General features: G+C 45.7%; 1 protein-coding gene across 2 annotated transcripts in view; it reads right to left on the bottom strand.

The window, feature by feature from the left end:
• The window catches only part of NQO1 (NAD(P)H quinone dehydrogenase 1), a 285,385-nt gene that overhangs the window by 74,585 nt on the left and 188,529 nt on the right, over positions 1 to 22,271 (bottom strand). The window contains exon 1 of one of the 2 annotated variants that reach the window (XM_078669164.1): positions 20,192 to 20,406. The exons of the other annotated variant lie outside the window; for it this stretch is intronic. Coding sequence (XP_078525290.1) covers positions 20,192 to 20,198 — 7 coding nt within the window. The 5' untranslated portion in view covers positions 20,199 to 20,406. Of the gene's footprint in view, positions 1 to 20,191; positions 20,407 to 22,271 lie in introns of those variants that run through there. 2 annotated transcript variants of the gene reach the window in all.

The following is a 22,271-nucleotide window of genomic DNA, read 5'->3' on the forward strand; positions in this document are numbered from 1 at the left end:
AATAGCATAGAGCAGATTGCCGAACCCTGCGGAACCCCGTGCGACACAGGAAAGAACGCTGACTGAAAGGGCGGAAGGGACACCGCCTGCTGTCTATCCTGCAAGAATGAACGATACCAACGCAGGGCACAGCCTCTCACCCCAGCCTCATACAGTCTTCTCAGAAGAATCACGTGGTTAACCGTATCAAAGGCGGCAGACAGGTCAAGCAGATTCAATGCAACTGCCTGTCCCCTGTCCGCACGCCTTTGCAGCTCATCCATAGCGGTCACCAAGGCCGTCTCGGTCCCGGGGCAGGTCGGAATCCGAATTGCACCTCCAGCAGCTGATGCTGCTCCAGATGTTTAGAGAGAGAGAGGCGCTGTGAGAAGTTGGCCTGATATGCAGTGCTCACTATTCTAGTGATCACTATGTATCAGTCCAAACAACCCCTATTGATGATTGGTTGTAAGTCAACCTGATAGACCAGCTATCCTAGTAGCATGGACAAGAGCAGTCTAAGGCTAGACTCTAGAGGGCGTGTTAAGCCAGCTGTTTTACCATCACATTTACCCCTTGAACACCAAGTGAAAGGACACCACACAAGTTATGAAATAAAAGGATATTTATTTATAACAAGTCTACCCTGATCTCTTTATGAGTCAGGGAGCTAAGCACATAACAGAACTCTTAAGAAAATACTTTAAGTCGCACAATTTACACAAATGCCCGAGGGGCACGAAAAACCATATACACAAAAAGTGGAATGCGAAATTACTAGCAGGTAAGTACTACTCATAGGCTTTGGGATCGCTAGGACTATTCTACTGAACCTTTAGATTACAAGCAGGAGGCCTAGGGACGTCGTGTGCAGAGTGGGAACTCTCACGCGTAATACGGAACAAAGTCTATGGATCCTAGTAAATGCAAAGTTAGTGTTATCGGACGAATCCGACTAGATAGAGCTGAAACGAAAAAGGCTCTGGACCCTTAGATAGTTAAGCTATGCTGGAGCACCGAAATGCTCAGGTTACCTAGCCCAGGGGCTGCGGCTGCATAGGTCTGAAAAGACGTCGGGAATCCTCGTTGCAGTCTATGGAGCCTGAAAGAAGAAGTTGCTGGCAGGCGACCAGTGAAGAGATTCGGAGGGATCCAAGCCTGGATCAGGGAAGAAGGAGACCTGTAAGCAGAGGGGACCAAGTTCTGAATCACTAGCCAGTGATTAGGTGGGCACCAGGATGGCACCGGACGAAGTCACCTCGACCAGGTGAGTGGGCGACGCTGGGCTCTGCAGTCTCTCGGACCAGGAGGCGTTGTCGGCGACCAGGATGGAAGTGCGAGCTGTCCCACGGAGGTATCTGCTGTCGACGTCGCTGGACCCAGGATTGGGGCAACATCTCTTGGCAAATGCAAGCCCACGCGGTGGACTCAAAATGGCGTCTGGAGTGGACCAGGAGGGTCCGGGGTGCTCCTCTGTTGGAGGGGAGCAAGGGCCAGTCTGGAGCAACCAGACCAGCAGTGTTGTCGTCGTGGTTCGTCGGGAGGGTCACTAGCCAACGGGCAAGCGACCTGGACAACGCGGTGAGCAGCAAAGAGCAGAAGGGCCCCACGCAGATCTCGTGGATGCAAGGGGGCTGGACTTCGGTGCTGGAGCTGCTCAGGGTCGGGGCTTCTCGAACCCCAAAGCACTCACATGAGGATCCCTCAGTAGTCGTGCTGGGCAAGCGTCGTGCAGTCTTGAAGATGGCCGGTCCCTCGAGGTCTCGTCACACCCACGAATCTCAGCTGGGCTGATGATGCAGGTAGAGGTCAGAGGTGCCAGGGAAGCCGGTTCTCGTCGAGCTGGGCAGTCTTGATCCGGAGGAGAGACTTACAGCAAACCGCGATGCTTGGATGGTGCCTGCTGCTGCAGGGTGACTACTACTTAGTCACAAGGGAGAAATCTTGAGAAGAAGTCTTGAGTTCCTTTCGTGGAAAGTAGTTTCAGGATTCAAAGATGATCTAGTTTGGAAGGGGGCCTGCTCCTACCTTTATCCTGAGAAAGGGGGCTGGCACGCGACTAAGTCCTGCCCTATGGGTGGGACTAGGAGGGGGGTGGTTACACCCCTCTCCTTTGTCCGGTCTCTCCCCAGCTCAGGGGCTGGTGTGCCCCCAGAACTGGTTTGAGCCGGCCTATGCATAGTGAGCACCGGGGTGCCACTTGCAGTCACCTTCCTCTAAAGCCCTGCCTACCTGGGATACACAAAATCCTGTCTGGGATGGTGCTGGCACCGCCCCTGACAGGAAACCCTTTGTCCTTGCCTCCGTTGCTGGAAGGACTCCCAGCAGCAGGAGGGCAGACTTGTGTCTCGGTGGCAGCATCCATCTTGTGGAGCTGAGGCTATGTCTGACTTTAACCGGGGTTACAGGTTACCAACATGTCGTGTCCCTCTAGAAGGGTGGAATGCTAACCCCGTCGCCAGAATTGGCGAGGGGTTAGTATTCCAATTCGTATGACACCTTACTCGACATGTTTTGATAATGTTATACCAAAGTTAGCATATGACCGCGAGGTACATAATGCACTTAAGAGTATATGGTATAGCGTTATCATGGAACAGCTATTAGGACTTGGTTCCGCAAGCTGCAAACGGGCTCAGCTCATGCCAGAGCACCATTTCACATTATTCCAGGCACTCTGCCTTCAGGATTGATAAGGCCTGCCATATGAGTGACTGATAGGAATATATGTGTCCATTTTAGGGTTAGATATAGGTATACTATATCTAAAGCAAAGGGTGATTACACCACCTTGCCCCAGCTGTCAAGCAGCCAGTTGTGTCAGTTTTGGATGTCCAGCCAGGGGTGGCATAATACATGCTTCAGCCTCTGGTAGGCCCTGGGTACACCTATGCCCTGGATACCTAAGGTATACTGTACAGGGACTGATAAGGTGACTCAGTATCCAATCAGATGGGTACATGGAATACATTTTAACAGAGAGAGCAGTGGGCCTGGGGTCCTGAATAGCAGGGCCCCAGGTCAACTAAGTCAGAAAACCAGCAAAACACCAGGCAAAAAGTTGGGGGCAACCATAGTCTGGGATCTACCTTCCTACAGGCGCTAACCAGGAGTTCCACAATTTTAGCCGGAAAAGGTAATAAGGAAATCTGCCTATAGTTTTTGGAGCACTCGGTATCCAGAGATGGTTTTTTCAACAATGGAGATACCAAGGCCCGCTTCCAGTGAGAGGGAACTGTACCACTGGCCAATGACTGGTTGCAGATCAGGCGAAGAGTAGGAAAGAGTTCCTTCTCATACTCCTTCCAGATTTTATGTGGGACCAGGTCCAAGGGCGAGCCAGAGGAGATACCCTGTACCAGCGAGCTGAAGTCCTCCTCCCCAAGAGGCGGGAACTCTGATAATTGCTCCTCAAGCAGCCAGATAGGGCCCTTATTTATGCCCTCCGAGGCCTGATCTCCCAAGGCCATGGAGCTACTTAACTTAGGGAGACACTCAAGATCTTTGATAATCAGTTCAGTTTTTTCTCTGAAGAACTTAGCCAAGTTCTCAGAGTTCCTGCGATGGGGGTATCGAATTCTTAGCACAGTCAGGGCTAGTAAGACCCTTCAGTATATTTAAGATGCTCCTAGAGCTATTTGCAGCATTGCAAATCGTGAAGCAGAAATAGTCAGCTTTGGCTTTCTGAGTCAAGATCTTATACTCCAGGATTTTATGCTTCCAAAGCAACCTGTCTGAGTCATAGCCACGCCTCCATCTTCTCTCTGCCTGTTTACAGGCTAGTTTAAGATTTTTCATGGAGTCGTTAAACCACGGGGCAGAAGCTCTACCCTTACAACTGTATTTTTTAAGAGGGGCATACAAATCCACAGCCGAGGTGATCTTAAGGCACAGCGAGGCATAGTTCTCCTCCACTGTCTTTTCCGAAGAAAAGCAATCTCCAACCTTAAACACTAGGTCAGAGGTCCTCTGCCGAGCCAAAGCCTTCCAGTCTCTGCACAGAAATTCCTTAGTAGCGTGCAGCATCCGAGACTGGGCCACACATTAGTATTTATATAGAATTTAATTAAGAAATGATCTGTCTGTGGTCCCACTAGAGGAGGTACAAAGGACATCTTTTGTCCTTGCTTGGATGCAGCTGGAGCACAAGTTCCACTAGGCCACTTCCACCACTGACTGTACCATCTAGAGGTTAGTGGTTCAACCTGCTCTTTGCACAACAAAACAGTAGATATTCTACTCTTACGATTCAAACTGCTGTATATAGTTTTTTCTGACATGCTCTCTGTATGTGAATTCAGTCTGATGCTGCCCTAACTAATGGTGCCAGCTTGGACTCTCCCGTAAGCGAGCAAACCGCGCTGCAACATTCACAGCCACTCCCGTGTTCATCACCTCGGTCTTTAGCTTAGCGGTCCTTTCCACGTTCTGCAGTCCTATACGCCGTGGCTGTCCCTGCAGAAAGCCCTAAGGCAGCATTGATTATATTTTATAACAAGTCAGCATTTAGGACCTTCTATTTATTAGCAAGCAGAAGGGAACTCGAGAGCAGAGAGGGGAAATTCACAGACGGGTGCATTAGCCTGAGCACTACAAGAAGTGTAGGATGAACATCCAGGTTTCTATTGACATTTCAAAATGGTAAAACCTTAATCTGACCTTCCCAGCTGCAATTAAGAAAATGTTGCTCCCTTTTGCCTACTATAATTCACAGATGCCAATCAGTTAGTACACTAGAGATGTGTAGTACTTTACACTCCTAGACAAAACCTTAACAGATGAGTTATTACTGACAAAGTAGGTCAGATCTACATATCCATTATGACACTTCACTAAACACACGAATCCATCATTTATTTATGGAAAACAATGATGCCCATCTCCTCATATCCTTGTGTGATGATCTCCTCTGCAGAAGTCCTTTCTTTGGGAGGGTCTTGGGAATTACCCTATCAAATACAGAATTTACATTGGTAAATATTCTTATTGAGTATTTATCTGGATATGGAATTGCTTTTTTAAATCTTGGAAGTATAATTGGGTTATTAATGTATTTTTTAAAGGTGTCAATCTGATTGACCATGTGGATGACTTTACTTCTTGCTCAAAGCTTATTTGAGAGAATCCATGAAAGTAGAGATTGCCCAGGAAAAAAAAAGAAAAAAAAAAAGGGGGAAATGTTGTGGAACGGACTGATTGTTAAGAATGGGGGGGGGTGACTTTCTATTAATTTCCTTTCATCTACCACCTACTCCCACTTTCCTCTTCCCATGACCTCAAAATATGTGGGGTGAAGGAATGATGGATAAATATTTGTCCATGTGTCTGAGCTCACAAATGAAACTGGAAAATGGCATGACATTCGAGGGTGGAGGTCCTAGCTAGCGAGTGTATCCCATAACACAGCTAGTTCATTTCAAAAGGGACCTGCTAATGAGTGGAGATTTTAATACCAGCTACTACATCTTAACTTTTTTGTAAACTTGAATAGTAAAGAAATAGGCTCTAAAGGAAAATGGACCACAAGAGATCTGAAGGGACACCATTATGGTCATACAGTATTGCACAATATGCAATTAACACTGTGTTCCTTTTTAGAATAACACAATGTTATTACATACATTTTAAAATGCATTTTATTGTGGGAACGGTTAGTATTTGTTCAGCTGTCAGCCACATCCAGTAATTTCCAAATATGGCACTGGTCTGTACTTGTATTTATGGCGCGACACAGCCTACATAAAACACACACTGCCATATTTACAACTGTAAGGAGCCTAACAAGGATTACATTTCAGATTTATACAGCACGCAGGTAAATTATTATGAATGGGGTTCAAAGGTCAGCCGTGATCCGGCTGTACGAGGACGGCGCCGTTGCCCGGCTGTGTGGAAGGAACTATACACACGGAGATTGAGAAACGTCTCACTCTTTAGAGCTCCGTGTGGTATTCCAAAGCCAGACCCCGGAAACCCGATATATAGAGATGGTTCCCTGACTTACTAATATTCGGCAAAGAATCAGAAACCTCATACTCCCTAGAGCTTTGCGTGGGAGCCTCTATTCCAAAGCCAGATTTCTGGACCCCATTTGGAAACTCGACATACAGAGGTGATTCCCTGACTGACTAATATACCGCATTATATCAGCCTATGTGTTCCCCTACCCGACTGTACACTCCCGCCCTGAAGAAGGTGCTGCCTAATAGGGCTAACACCGAAACGCACGTCGGCGCTATACATTGGACGGCAACTTCTGGGTCCCTATAAAATCTTTTCCCACTAGTTTTGCCCGCCCTCTCCATCCTTAATCCATGCAACCATTTTTCATCTGTTGCAGGCACGGATGTACCTGTATGTGAGTGAATTTGAATGAATGAGGAAGTGAATGAATATCGTGAGTGATGATGTATATATGAAATACTTTTGAGTGTTTAGGAATGTGAGGAACCTTTTTTGTGCATCATATCTATTTCCCCTATATCTTGAATGGAAAATGTCTTCCCCCCCAGATGTAATTTTTAACATGTATTATGCACCAACAGTATCTCTACTTGAGAACACCTTTGTGAAAAGACAAATCATTTTTTAAGAAATAAAAATATCATGTACTAAAAAAGGAACGGTGAAGTCTATGGCTCTGGTTTTCATGTTCACCCTATTTGTTTATTGATTGGATCCTTTAATAGGACCTCCTATATCCGTGTGGCAGGGTTAATCTTGTTCTATTTTATATATGGGGTTCAAAGGCTGTAATTACAAAAGGTGCCGGAGACTGAAAGAATATTAAAGTGAAGCACAAAGGCTTACTCTGTAGTGAGATTCAGGACATTGTTGTGTTGCAATGTGAACAGCCTCTGCTAAATCTGCCCCCTGCTTTAATTTTTAACTGACATTTTATAATTGGCACATCCTTCTTGTCTTTTTAGGTCTAGCATAGACCTAGTCAAGCTCTAGCGGTTTTGCTAGCCTTCTGTTTTCCACAATAATCAAAATAAAATATAGCCACGCTTTTTTTTTCTTTACAAACAGTGGGTTCAGTCACCCCAATTATCTACCGCTCTGTTTAAGTATCATTCACACTATGCATTCACCCACCAGAGCATACAGGAAGGGCAATGGGTCAGTCCATGTCAGCCACTGGTTCTAGTCACTATGAGGGACACCATTTTGCTTGTGTGCATGGACACACCAGTCCAAAAGTAGTCCATGTCAGGTAGACCAATCTCTAGTATTCATTTACAGTTCCATTTAATTTTTCACATTTTTTTTTTTGCAAACACTTTAGCCAACTTTAGAAGACATCAGTTTACGTTGTTACGTCTAAACTGTAATGCTTAGGTTTACAAAAATAAAAAATACAAACAGTTTTCCTAGGCCAGAGTTTTGGTGCCAGTTGAGCGTGTTTGTTTCTTTGCCACCGCTTAACATGCAAATTATAAAGTGGCGTCAAGAGAACTAACCTAGGCTTTTCTGTTCCGTCTATGTTTATGGGATTTTTAAAGCGCATGATTACCCTTGGGCATCTCAGCGCTGAGGTAATACAGGTTGGAAGCGGTTAGTACTTGGATTAGGGGGGGGGGGGGTGGAGGAGAGCCATGTCTTGAGTTTTTTTTATTTTAAGGATACTTCTTTTTCAGTAAGTCGGAGCTCTGGGTCCAGACTGTTCCAGGGTGTTGGTACCAGATGGGTGAAGGACCTTTCACCCCATCTGGCTCTTGAATGTGGGCGCATTCATCATGAATTTTGAACTGGACCAAAGTTTCCGACGGGGAGAGTAATGAGAGACCAACTTTCGGATGAGTGGGGCCTCTACCATACATGGCTCAGTGAGCCAGACATAAGGACTTTAATTTAATTCTGGCTTGAACCGGAAGCCAATCCAAATCTCTCAGTGCTGGTCTAACAGAGTGGTGTCTAGGTAAGTTCAACAGTATTTGGGCAGCTGCATTCTGTACGACTTGTAGTCTGTTCGTGTCTTATTTAGGAGAGCCAAGAAAGAGAGAGTTGCCGTAGTCCAGCCTGGATACCACGAAGTCCTGGACTACTGTCTTCCTAGAATCCTCTCGGAGTAGGGATATTATTTTTCTTATCAGGCGTAGTATCCCAAAGCAGGTGCCTGATCATTTTTTTGCCTGGACCTCCATCGTTAAGTTCGGGTCTAGCCACATACCCAAGTTTTTTATGGCGGTTTTAGGGGGAGGAGATGATCCCCAATTAGTGGGCAAGAGATCTCTGCGCGAGGGTTAAAGTTGTTGTCCAAAATCATCAGTTCTGTTTTTTCCCCATTCAGTTTGAGGCTGCAGTCAGCCATCCACGATCTGATTTTTACAGGCAAGGGACGAGTTGTCTGTGGTCTGAGTTGGGGGGGTCTGGGATTGAGAACACTAGTTGCGTGTCATCGGCATATGACACGATGGAGAGGCCAAGTTCCTGTGTTATTTGCCATGGGGCTGAGATCAAATGTTAAAGTGTTGGACTCAGGGAGGATCCCTGAGGGACTCCAAGGTGCTGAGAGGGAGTCTGACTTAAATCCCGCCTCCATACATTGGTAGGTTCTGTCACTCAGAAATTACACAAGCCATTGGTTAGCTGTTTCTATGATTCGGACATTCTCCAGTCTTTGAATTAGCACTGTGTGGTCTACCGTATCAAATACCGCGCTCAAATCCAAAAGCACCACGGTTGCGGTTCTCCCTTGGTCAAGGATGGATTTGAGTTTGTGACCACCAACAGGGCTGACTCCGTACTATGTTTTGGTCTGAACCCCATCTGTGTGTGATGGGATTTTCAAGGAAGGTGGAGATCGTGCTGTGCATGTGTTTTTCTGCCAAACACGACTGCTCAGCACTTGCAGTGACAGCTCTACATCTCCCTACAGGCTAGACCAGCCCTGTAATCTTGAATTTACATTCTAGATCCGAAAACGTCTAATGTGCACCAATGTTGATGCTCTCAAGCAGCCAACCAACTGACAGTGCAAATCACTATATGAATGTAATAAAACTAAGCAAATCAAACACATAGAAAGATCCTTCTGCCAAAAGGCAGGTATATTACAACTTCAAATTACATATTTAAAAGAATTAGATGCACAATTCAAATGATACAGAATGTTCATCATGCACCCCAACATAATAAGGGAACTTAAGATTCTAAAGGTTTGTGATCGATTTTCAGGTGTTTCACAAATAGTGGACACTCGAGGGGTAGCCAGTTCGAGAAGGTCACACATCTAGGAAGGCGTTCCATGGGGTGCAGGTTCACTTTGCCCAATGATGCTTCCTTAGTGACAAGCTGTAATTCACCATTTCTGCAGACATCCCACCCATTCGTGAGTGGGCTTGTGGATTACATCGAATTGCTTTCAGTCACTTGGATAGGACTTTTCCCAATGAAATGAGTTTGGCTTCAACCTTCCACTTCATCCTCACTGGTATGAAATTCAACAAACAGGTGGGTTAAAGTACATTCAAAAACCTTGCAAATTAACCAACACTCCCCACCCCCTCCAGACAATTACTACTAGGTGGAAGGCCATTCCCATCACTTATGCAAAAAAAAAACTACCACAACAAGTTCCCACCAGTGGTATTCCTTTCCTAAAGCAAGGTTTATCATGTTCACCTGCCATTGTGAAGGTAATTGGTGTCTACAAAAGGCTACAGACATCAGGCAAGTACCCACATTGTCATCCAAAAATCTGATTAATACCCATGTTGAGATCCATATTAGCATAGAAGGGAAAAGACCTTCACCGCCCAAGTGTTCTACATGTGTACAGCATAATAAGTGGTTTTGGAAACTGATCAGCAGACAGAACCCTTAAAGGCCACCACAGAATACCTTCCAACCATGCTGAATGTCCTTTCCCACTTCCAAAGTCAAGCAAATGAAAGCTTCCATGCCTACTTGTCAGATGATAAAACCGCAATGATTGCAAACGAAATTGCCTCACAAACCAGTCCGAATGAGTTAAGAAACAGTCAACAAGGTGAGAAACAATGCTTACACAACTGCTACTGAAAAGGCCTGGAAGGGGGGTGGGGAAGGGAGACACACACTGCCAGAAACTACAAACGTCTCTCGTTAAATACATGCTGGAGGAGCATTAAAAACAAACACAACCTCATTGCTAACCAGCTATCAAGCCGCTCTTGCCCAACCTAGGATGCAGCTTGATTACTAGATTGTGTAGCTAAAGTCAGCAAGTTAGAAATGCTCAAGTGTGTGCCAGGTTTCCCTACCCAATTGTTTGTCTTTGGCAAAAGTGTAGTTCATGCCAATGTAAACGGGTGTACGATGCAGATGTCTACAACCATTATGTATATTTACAATTCTTCCTTCTAACAAGCTGTAGTTCACACGCTGTAAATCAGACTGCCAGTTGACACAGACCGTCTGGAAGAATACGTTAAGAGCTTTCCTAAGGGGATGTGGTTTGCAAATTCATTTTTTTTTTAAACATATGTATTGGTTATTTCAGTGTGCATAATCCTAGCACATATGTTTTAAGAATGGGACTTAGAGTGAATAATCTTTGAATGCTATAGAGAAGAAGAAGGACAGTGTAGGGCGTGATCTTTTGGAGCAGGAAGAATATGCAGTGGTGAAAACAAAGTCCCTGTGGCAGGAGGAACAAAGGATCGGGAGAAAGGCACTCTGGGGGACGCATTCTAGTGGTCTGCACTATCCTGACAAGGAGGTGGATATGAGGAGAGTGGAGGAAGGTGAAGGTATAGAGGACGGGCGGGAGGAGCCTGAACAGGAGAGCAAGGGGATTCAGAGCAGCATAGGATGGCAGCAGGACCTCGGAGGACGATGCGACGGACGGAAACTTATGGGCCGTGCTGGAAAGAACCCGAGAGACGGCGTGACTACGGTCGGGAGTCATGGCCCAAGGCAAGTATTGTCTCACGGCGAGACAGTAAAGCGTGTGGGGCTCTTATGGGTGGTAGGGTCTGTCCTACAGAAAACACTGTGGGGAGGAGAGACAGCAGGGATATAGAGGCAAACGCCTAGCTTTTCTCCCTTTAGTCACCAAATACGTATAGCCTAACAGTCTTAGAGAAGCTAAAACGAATTACAAACCACGGACCTGGTGTGGTGTTCAGTGCACAACCGGTGATGGTGAAGGGGCTCTTAGCAAGAAATGGATAATTAATTGCCACATACCCATTTATGTTTCCCGAGGGCATAGTGGAGACCAAGGACGAATAAACAAGGAGTGAGGATAACTTTGTGCCACCTGAGACCTATTGGATCAAAAAGGATATAGAGAAAAGAATAAAGTAATCCCTTCCTAATCAAACATACCTTGGCACCGCCTACTCTTTGTCTTATCACAATGCCATTCAGAATGTTAGACAGGCTACTTAGAGTCTGATCTTGTCCCTCACTGGTAGGAAGTGAAGACTTCATGTGGAGCTAATTAATACCTCAGTAGGGTTATCTACACTTAGAGGAAGTCCTGCTGCAGTTGAGGCAGGCCAGAGGACAGTCCCTTTATAGTCTGACTTGGCTTTGATCATGGCCAAGGATGTGTAAACCATTCTGCTCCCTTCAACCCCTCACTATATCTTTGTCCAATATGCGAGTCTGTCAGCAAACTATTTCAGGCGCTTAGCTGTTAACAGCCTTGTTGCCCAATGTGAGGTTTGGTACAACTGCCTATTCTGCTATATTTTTGTCACTGTGTTTGGGGTCTCAGAAATCCATGCAGCAGCATCTCCAAATTGATAAACCATTTAAAATAAATGTATTTTAAAGGACAAAGAAAATAATGCAGTCTAAAGCTTGGTGGTGGAGGCAGTAATGAAAGTCAATCATTCCCTCAGGACTAGGTAATATGATGGTTGATTTCAATGACAGCAGGAAGAGGGGAAAGGAATAAGGTAAAGGGATGAGACTACTGAATGGGAAACTGGCAGAGGCAGGTGAAACTTGAACCATAACCGAGCATCACAAAGGGGTGGAAAGGGGTTAAAAAAAAAAAACACAACAGCTTGGAGGAGGTTGTGAAACGGATAGTGCAATCTGCTTATTTCCTGTATTGTACTGCTGTCATCACTTCATGCCATGGAGCTGGGATGAGGCGATGGGCCTAAATGGGAAACAGTGCACCATATTATGTTTTTGGATGCAGTTGCATCAACACAACAAGTCCATGCATTGCAATGGAAGCACTTATTTGCAAGCTTAAGCAATGGAGTGCAACAGATTGATAAAGAATCCCTCCCAGTCTTCCTATTCAGGGGGTCTAGTTCTTAAAAGAAAAAACTCCAAAAGTTTCCAAATACAGGTGCTTGCTCACCACAGTGCTGAAATATAGAACCCCTAGAGAAGTACCAATTACTTTGGTTCGTTAATTATTTTTTAGCTTTTCGTGCATATGAGATGAGGTTTTTTTACGGTTTGGATTCACAGCGTCGTTTTTTTGCACGTTTACTTTATGGTTTACGTCAAGATGATTTTGGAGAGAGTATGAGCAAGTGACACTTTGAGCACGGATAATAAATGCGGGGTCATAGTTTATTATTATGAAGTTGTTTTGGGAGAAAGCACATTTAAGCAATATGGAGTACACCGATTTTAGCACTAGTGACAAATGCGGGTTACAGTATTTGCATACAGCTTCAGGTCTACCTCAAATAATATTCAGTTTATGCTGGTTACACGAGTTTCTCATTTTGATTATTTTGCAACAGTTATCCCAAAGGAAGGGCAATCCGTGTCTGAAATGCATTGGGATTAAAATCTCCACATTGAATTATGACGAATTTTGGAACTCTACTAGCAAAGACTTTACAGGCACACGAACTTTTGAGGACTGGATAAAATGCATGGTTGAAAAAAATTGATTAGTTAAGGAATAAACTGGATTATAAAAGCAAGACATTCTTTGAACGTCACTGGACTGTTCAAATATACTTGATAGATGTACATCCTGGGTTGGGGAACCTGATAAGGCTCCAACTGTTACTAAGCAAATTTAACTACAAGGGTGAACAACATACTCCAAACTCAACAGGACATCCCACACACAGCATCCCGTTTTCTTTACCCATAAAACGGTTTACTTACCCCCCCTAACTTCCATACCTTTATCCCCTATACTCATATCCTTATCACCGATACCCTTAACCTTACACCATTCAACCCCTATACCTCAAATCCTTAACTGTATTTATCACACTCACAACCCAATTTACCAAGTCCTGACACTATACCAACAACTTTAATCTTATGCCCGTAACCATATACTCACAATCCATATACACAAACCCCTTACACAACTGTTAACTCCTTTGACACTGCCCTTGCTTCAGTAGATAACTTTTCAAAGTAGTTATTTTTATAACCAATAATTGAGAAGCTTATTTTTTGAGGGCGGGGAGGGGGGTGGGTCTTGTTGCTTTCGGAATTGCAAGGCAAAGCAGTCTCATTTTATTTCACAAATTGTGTTTTGAAAGGTAATGTCTTTGTATGATCACCCCCAAAGTTTTGGACCGATACTACGTTTTTTTTGGCTTGGTGCCGGTGTTCTAAGTCATTACAAAATATATGTTGAATTGGCTACCCACAATTTGCATGAGCTTACTTACATACAATTACCTAGTATATGGTACCCTAGGTACCCAGGGCATGTAGGTTACAGTGCCCACATCTCTAATTGTGCCACCCTATGTGTGACAAAGTACAAAATATCTCCTAGCCTGCCACTGCAGCCTGGAAGAGCAGTTTTAAAACTGCTAGATCCTCTTTGCCATTTAAACCAATGGCAAAGCACCCACTTCCCTTAACAAAATATGTGAGTCTCCCCAAAGGAATGCTATTGAGCCCTAAGATAGGGAGCTATATATCACGATTTGGGACATATACTTTAACATATCACAGAAGCAAAACCCCCAAACTATTGTTTTTGATGGGGAAAAGTTAGTACTATCATTGGCTAGTACAGAGTTACCGTCTGACCTCTCAATCAGGCTAACTTCGGAATGAGACTACTAAAATGGGTACCTCAAGGTATCCAATTAATTGTGGCATTAAACCCGACTTGATGCCAAATCGAATTTAATGTCCCTTTTAGAGAAATGTCACTTTTAGAAAGATGCCACTCTGTTGCCCAGTTTATCCAGTGGCCTTTCACAGTTGCTGGCCACCAGACAGCCTTCTGCCTTCTTGTGGAGCAATGTGAATGATTACCAGGAACAATAGAAGCCTCGTACAGTGTGAGGTGTTACATCCCCCGTGCAGGAACCCAAACATGGTGTTGGTCCAAAAGGCGACCTTCAAAGGAGGAGCCGCCATTGGTGGGAAAGTGATGATCGCACTTAACGAGGGTTGCCCTTTTGTTTAGGTAAGCAGGCTGGTAGGTGGGAACAGAGCAAAGAAGCCCGTGGCTAAACCGGTTTTCCCATAAGTACATAGCCCACAAGTAGATACACCTCTAGGATGGGCTACCAAGCTCCTAACCAAGGAAGGGTTCATACATCATGAGAGAGGGCAGAATAGAGCATTCTAGGATTGCTACATGCAACACATAGCCGGAAGTCATCACATGGTGGAATGGACCCGGACAGCACATTAGCTAGTGACTGCATCATCCCCCCAGGGCACATGCCACCACTGGCAACCTGAACCTCAAATTACATCTGGGCTAGAGGAAAGACTGAAGGAGGACTGCCCTGCTAACCCCTGGACCTGGCAAGAAGATGCTGCACCAACCGCTGCACTAAACTTGCTGCTACTAGGCGTAGCAAATCGAGGACTGTGCTTGGCTTGAGGAAAAGTTGCTTCTCTGCCCCAGATCAAAGTTGTGACTCCAAGGGTCAGCCTGTTGACACCCCCAGTTCCCAGTACCAGTGCCATAATAGCAGAATTTCCCCCATTTAAACCCATCAATAGTCACTCGCAAGGAATCGCTGCTGACCGCCAAAGTGCAGCTGAGAAGACCTCCACCGCAGACTCAAAATATGCATCCATGGCCGAAGGACTCGTGAGAGTCATCAGTGTTGGTTGGTGGGCATAAAATGACTAGCCCTCACTAAAGGATATTGCTCGCCCAGGCGCATCTGAACTTCTACAAGCTTAAAGTACTTTAAATGCACCCCACCTTACCCTTGGAACGAGGAATAACCCCAGGAAGACGCCCATCGACCGCACAACACTCATAGCATCTTTTAGCATCCTGGATCATCAGCAGGACGACCACTCCGTAGAAGTCTAACGCAATCTTGATATAAAGTGTAGAAGCGGACTGGAAACTGCTTTGGTGACCAGGTTTCTGTCAAAATACTCCTTAATTCGCCCCTTGACCGTATAACTGTTGGAATTGGTCACCCAACTTGGTCGGAGTAGCCCAACACAATTCTTTCAAAAGTTTGCAAACTTTAGGGTTACTAATGCTTGTTTGCACATTGGACTAAAAAGTTGAGATTTACGTTTTACTTAAAAAACTATATCTCTGTAACCCTCAGTTGGATTTTGCTCATCTTGGCGTCTAAAAATACATAAAAATATCATCTATGTTTATAAATTGGTGTCAGATTTTTTTTGGGGTCTTGTGTAACCTTATTTTGTTGTTTGGTGCTTCTGAATGCTTTACGCTAGTTCCTTTATTTACGCTTTGCGGCTCGAAGCCACACAGTGTCCCAGAGTTGAGCTAGAGGTTTTACACACGAGCCTGACTGGATCCAAAAGGATTTTGTGATTGTATTACATAGTAAGATCACACAACCATGACATAATGCACCACAATCCTCACTTGTATCTATAGTACTTCAATAAATTACTTTGTAAATTCTTTGTGACGCAAGGTAGAATGTATCCTGGGAGGGTTGCACCAGTATCCAACTGTGCTCATTCTGACCGTTTACACTTCTGACAAACTATGCAATTTACCATGAAAATTACAACTGGCAAGGGTGTTACTACTGCACCAATTGTTTCTTGGTACCTCAGAGCTGCCAAATTACATATCGCCATTTATCACTATCACGAGAACATAGGTTTGTGAGTAAACCCTGCAATGACTCAAGTCTATGCCAGCAGTTTTACAGGGATGCATTCAAAGCATGTGCAGAACCCAATGAGCAAGATTACCAGGATTGGAACTTAAAACAAGCAGATTACACAATAGTTTCTACAACACATGAATAATCCATCAAATTACCCCACTGAGATTGGAATCTGCAACCTGCAGATTAAACAGGGCTAAGCAGCAGACACATTAACTATGTAAGAAAAAATGTTACTTACCGGTTACTATTGGTTTGCACCCTGTGGTGTGTAGATTCACTTGCTTGTAGTCTTTTGCCATCTAGTTTTGTGCACAGACGTTTGGAGTTATTTTTCTTCAAAGTAAAAGATTTAGTTTCAATATTTAAACCGAAAATACACAAGAAAAAAGACTCCACCTCAGATGGCTTCCAAAACCCATCCAAAGCATAAAAGATGATATTTGGAATAAAGCAAAGCAAGGCAGCTTGTGGTACACTGAAACTTTGATATTAATGTGTATTATGTTACAAACATCTGAATGTATGCTCAAACCTGGGGAGGTGCGAGGATGCATTTGAATCTATACCACTACAGGTGCAAACCGATAGTTATGGCTAAGTGAAATTTTCTGTTTGAAGATTGTGTAGCTGTAGATCACATGTTGACAGACAGAAAAGCATGAATGCCTACACAGTAATGCTTTGTGATTGTGCGCTGTGTAGGCCATGTTGCAGCTTTACAGATGTTTGCAAGTGGTATGTTGCCCAGGAACACTCTTAGCCTTGGTGTAACACTCAAATTTGAATATCTATCCATCATGCACGGCCCAACTTACAAATAGGATTTCTAAAATGGGCTTGAAAAAAATAAACACAAAGTTGTCTCGTCTCCAGGTGGATTTTGTATGATGAATGCAATACACGGGCTGGGAAGGGGGGGGTCCCGTGAGCATGACATTAAGGTGTCATAAAGGGACTGGTGGCGTTCTCTGTAGGATAACTCATTAGACGCATGTAAAATTGTCATTTACGTGCATGGCCATTTACAGTAGCATGTAGTGCCATGGTTCTCTTGCCCAAATGGATGCAATTAATAAGATCCTCCTTGGTTATTGTCTCAATTTCCACAGTACATATATTGGACCAGTGATCGTGCAGGAAAATCGTAGGCAAATATATTGGACTAATTCATTCCTAGAACATTGTTCACAGGTAGCAGAAGGCGACGGTGGGGGGGGGGCGGGGGGCGCTTTTACATTTTGTGCCCCCATTTGCATTCCTACCCAAATTGCGTCCATCTTTTCCGATTCTCCCTCTGAGCCCACCTCAGTGCTAGTAGATGGGGCATGCCAGAGCACGAAACAAGAAAATATTCGGCATGTAAATGGTGCAACTATCGTCCTGTAAAAAATACGGTAAAGAATTTAAAATGTGTTTTTGTTTAACATATAAAAGCACTTAAGGGCAGATTTATGAAGGCCTTGCGCCGCCGGTGATTCACTTTTTCCCCCATGTTAAAAATGACGCACCGGCGGCGGCGCAAGGCCTTCATAAATCTGCCCCCAGGTTTCAATCTGCAGCAAATTTGCATAGGCAGGACGTGGCGTTAGCTTTTAAAGAGTGCATGCAAAAAACTATTAAAGATGCAGAAAACGTAACAAAATATAATCAATGCATTCTTTGGTGTAAAACTGAATTAGCAGCTATGTACCTGGTCCAACTCAGCAGTACACGTTATCAACTTCCAAAGACTCCATAGCCGAGTCGTCAGTGCATGTTTGCCCTGTGAGCGGCAAGTGATGGATCTGCAACAGTTGATAATATCGATGGTAGGTATTTACACCCTACCACGTTAACCGTCTACGCTCCACCATCTTGCAGGTAGGTAAAGTAAACTTTCAACGATGCATTGCAAACCATGGTGCCCTCACCACAGGAAACATCAAGAAAACGTCCTTGTGGCGCATTTAGGATAAATGCGTACATTTTCAAAATGCCCATAAGGATTACGAAGTTTTTACTTTTTTTGTGCTTGATGTCTAGTTAAATATACTTTGATTTGGGAATGTTCCACTGCGTCTTTAAAGAAGCTGGTTTCTTTCGTACCGGTGCCTCTGACCAGCCAGATTTTCCGGACAACCCGAACTATGTAAATTAGTGCAATTTGCATTCAGTGCTTGTTTTGGTCGCCAAGCTGCTCCCCCAACCCTCTTCCCTGCTCGTAGAAAGACACGGTGCAAGACAGGAGCACTCTCAAAGGCTCCTGCCTTCTCCATTCCGAGACAGAGGGAATGTAGATAATGCCAGACAAATTACAGATATGAAATAAAGGCTCTGTCGGGTTCTTGCTTTTTAAAAAAAAAAAAATGGATGTTCGGTTATAAAATGGATAGCTTTTATTAGCTAATCTTAGGTAAATGTGTTTGAAAGATGTGCCGAACACCTGCGTGTTCTGAGATTCACTCTTAACCTCCTAAAGCAAACACAGGCACTTCCATGCAGATGTAAATTAAAACATCTGTTGCCCCATAGTACATCAAGCATGCGGACGACATCCAATCCAAAAGACTTCATGCGTACGACATCCAGTATTGTACCAGTCTAAAGCAACAAACCACCCATCATCAACTGAAAGAAAAAAACCGAAGCCATCTGCCGCTGGCCACCAGAGGAATACAATTTAATTCACCACCGCAGTACTCGATTAACCATGTGTTATGGCTACTTCTGGACGCACATTTCACAATAACAATCATATAAGGGATTATTGGAACAAAATCGGACCCAGATCATCCGACGATCTCTCCATTCACCCTTTAAAGGGGGACCAGCCATTTTGGATTAGTCCGAAAAGGACTGTCCCACAACTTCCAGTTTGGCAAATCTGTAAACTAAAAAACTCAGAACAGACACGCCTGTGGGGTAAACACCTTAGCGGACTGAGGGAAAGGGGCCATGACAGGTGATTAAAGCCGTTAGCATAGCGAAAGCCATCAACTGTTATCCCCCCACACCTTTTCACCTATCACAATCATTAATCACACTCTAGTCCTGTCTCAGTAGCTCTGAATAATATATAGTGTAAGAGAACCGGGGCGGGCGTCAACTGTACACATATTAACGATAGAATAATTAATGGCAGCCGTGCACTGGAAGCTGCTCAGTCGTCTTGCGTAGCTCACCTTCCCGAACAGAAGAAAGAAAAAAAAAAACACTTCCAGTACAAGAGGCATGCAGTCATTCCTCCCAAGGCACCACACATCCAGCCCCCATCACCAACCCATGGACAGGACTCTGATGACCGGAATCATACTGACAGCACTCGCCCCCCTGCACTTGAACATCCCCCCCAAGTATTGCACACATTTATAAACACCCCAACCTCTCAATGCACTAGAGTGCGAGACTATCACGGGCTCCAATGCAAGAGGAATCCTCTTACATGAAAGGATGTATAGAGCACCAGGGCACACGCACAGCCGGAACGACCAGACCCTCTCACAACACTGATGAATTGCCACTTTTCTCACAGGCAGGGCCGATCTTGGGCGAGCTGGGCCCAGGACCGGGGCGCCAATACTCCGAGGGGTGCAGCCGGGAGCTGCATGAGTTAATGTCATGCAAACAGCAGCTTGTCCATCCCACTTGGTCTCAATAGGGTCCTGTATAAGACTTTGTAATTAACCTTCCTTGAACGCATTGTTAGCACCTCATCAACCCCATGTCCGCCCCCACAACAAACATTGTCCTTCAGCCCAGGGCACTGTCCCGGCCAATCCGATTTAGGGCCGGCCCTGTGAGTCACATGGCAAGCGGGAGGCTACCAACCACAGCCTCACCTTCCTCACACCTCCGGCAGCCGCCGCCCCCACAACAAACTTTGTATTTCCGCCCAAGGCGCTGTACCGGTCAATCCGATTTTGGGCCGGCTACCAACCACGAACCCTTCATGCCAGAACGACCACGCGCCCCCTTGAAATGATATACTATGAAGATAGATGGTAGCGCTGCACCGGTCTAACGAGGGCATGAGTTTTTGCCGTCCGCTTCTCCATGAAAAGTCGCAGCAGCGAGACAAAATTCGGCCCCCATCGCCTAGTCCCACCAGATTTAAGAGGCTCCGCCACTGAATCAATTTATCATAGAAACAGTTGCTACTGTTTAAACTGCGAACATACCGCCCCCTGCTGGCTGGCGAGAATCTCACTTACCTGCCATGACGGTTCCGTTAGCGATATAATTAGGTCTCAGCGGGGGCTCCGAAGTTGCGGTTCCTGCGATTGGCAAGTTTCCTCAGCTGTCCGTGATTGGCTGCTTGCCGGCAGTAACTTGTCTTTCAGTGGCCTATGAATCTTTGTTTCTCCAATGGCGGGAGGCTCCCGGGACAAACAAGCTGCTCTCCCTGCAGCCAAGGGCGAGTGAACAGAACGGAATATCTGTGCACCGTCATTTATATGGAGGGCGGTGGAGGCAGGCTGCCCCGCCCACCTCGACAGCCGGAGAGCCGCCTCGGACTTTCTTGCGGGGGGGGTGGTATGTTTGCAAAATAAGAAAACAAATACGGCATCACGATAGCTGCGTTGTAGAAAGATAAATGCATGCTTAACAGCAGCATAAGTGGCACTGGAAGCTTTATGTTAAGAGTTTTCTAGGGGTTTTTATTTATTTATTTGTCTGAGGAGGCGTAATGGGAGTGGCAAAGGGAGAGTAGTACTACACAATGACAGTGGACGGGGAAGGTCAAGTTACTGAAGCGTGCGCACATTGCTATTCACAATCCACTTCTGAAGCTACTATAGCCTTAAAGGTGACACACAGTAGTACATTTACTCCAGCCCGGCCTTGGAGTGAGTCCAGTACCTCGCATGGACAATTCATTTTCTTTAATATGAAAAAAATAGATAATTATCAAATTATATTGTATTATTTTAACATGTAATAATACACTTCATTTAAGATAAACATTAAATCAAACTCTTCAACGATTTAAAAATAATAACACATTCATTCAACACCCTTTAATCCAATTTGATACATGTTAAATAAAAAAAGATACCGTAGATTCGTTTTTTAAAATTATTCTGTTAAAACGCCTTTTTTAACCTTCTGCTGTTGCTGCTATCCACAAGGAAACCAACGCGACCTCTCGCGGAACCCGCTTCGCGGGTCCCGCATCGCCCTGCTGTTCTAACTGTTGTTTGGCTCCTGTGGCTCCTGTGGGGTGTGTGACTGGCTGCAGGGCTGCGAGCGTTGGAACCGGGACTTGCTTTCCCAGGAGTCCCGGTTATCCAGAGGCCGAGTCACCGGGCCCGCTCTCCCTGACCGCCCCGCCCCGCCCCACCCTCACTCTTTTAAAAGACCCTGGACGCTGCTGCTTCGTGGGACGCCTTTTTTAACCTTCTGCTGTTGCTGCTATCCACAAGGAAACCAACGCTACCTCTCGCGGAACCCGCTTCGCGGGTCCCGCATCGCCCTGCTGTTCTAACTGTTGTTTGGCTTCTGTGGCTCCTGTGGGGTGTGTGACTGGCTGCAGGGCCGCGAGCGTTGGAACCGGGACTCGCTTTCCCAGGAGTCCCGGTTATCCAGAGGCCGAGTCACCGGGCCTGCTCTCCCTGACCGCCCCGCCCCACCCTCACTCTTTTAAAAGACCCTGGACGCTGCTGCTTCGTGGGACGCCTTTTTTAACCTTCTGCTGTTGCTGCTATCCACAAGGAAACCAACGCTACCTCTCGCGGAACCCGCTTCGCGGGTCCCGCATCGCCCTGCTGTTCTAACTGTTGTTTGGCTCCTGTGGCTCCTGTGGGGTGTGTGACTGGCTGCAGGGCTGCGAGCGTTGGAACCGGGACTCGCTTTCCCAGGAGTCCCGGTTATCCAGAGGCCGAGTCACCGGGCCCGCTCTCCCTGACCGCCCCGCCCCACCCTCACTCTTTTAAAAGACCCTGGACGCTGCTGCTTCGTGGGACGCCTTTTTTAACCTTCTGCTGTTGCTGCTATCCACAAGGAAACCAACGCTACCTCTCGCGGAACCCGCTTGGCGGGTCCCGCATCGCCCTGCTGTTCTAACTGTTGTTTGGGTCCTGTGGCTCCTGTGGGGTGTGTGACTGGCTGCAGGGCTGCGAGCGTTGGAACCGGGACTCGCTTTCCCAGGAGTCCCGGTTATCCAGAGGCCGAGTCACCGGGCCCGCTCTCCCTGACCGCCCCGCCCCATATTCGCTCTTACGTTCTTCGTCCTCTGTCCTATAAGTTTTTGAGATTGACGCTGCGCGGGAGCGCGCGGGAGAGCCCGGGCAA

The sequence above is a fragment of the Lissotriton helveticus genome, chromosome 12 (genome assembly GCF_964261635.1).
Source record: "Lissotriton helveticus chromosome 12, aLisHel1.1, whole genome shotgun sequence".
NCBI lineage: Eukaryota > Metazoa > Chordata > Amphibia > Caudata > Salamandridae > Lissotriton > Lissotriton helveticus.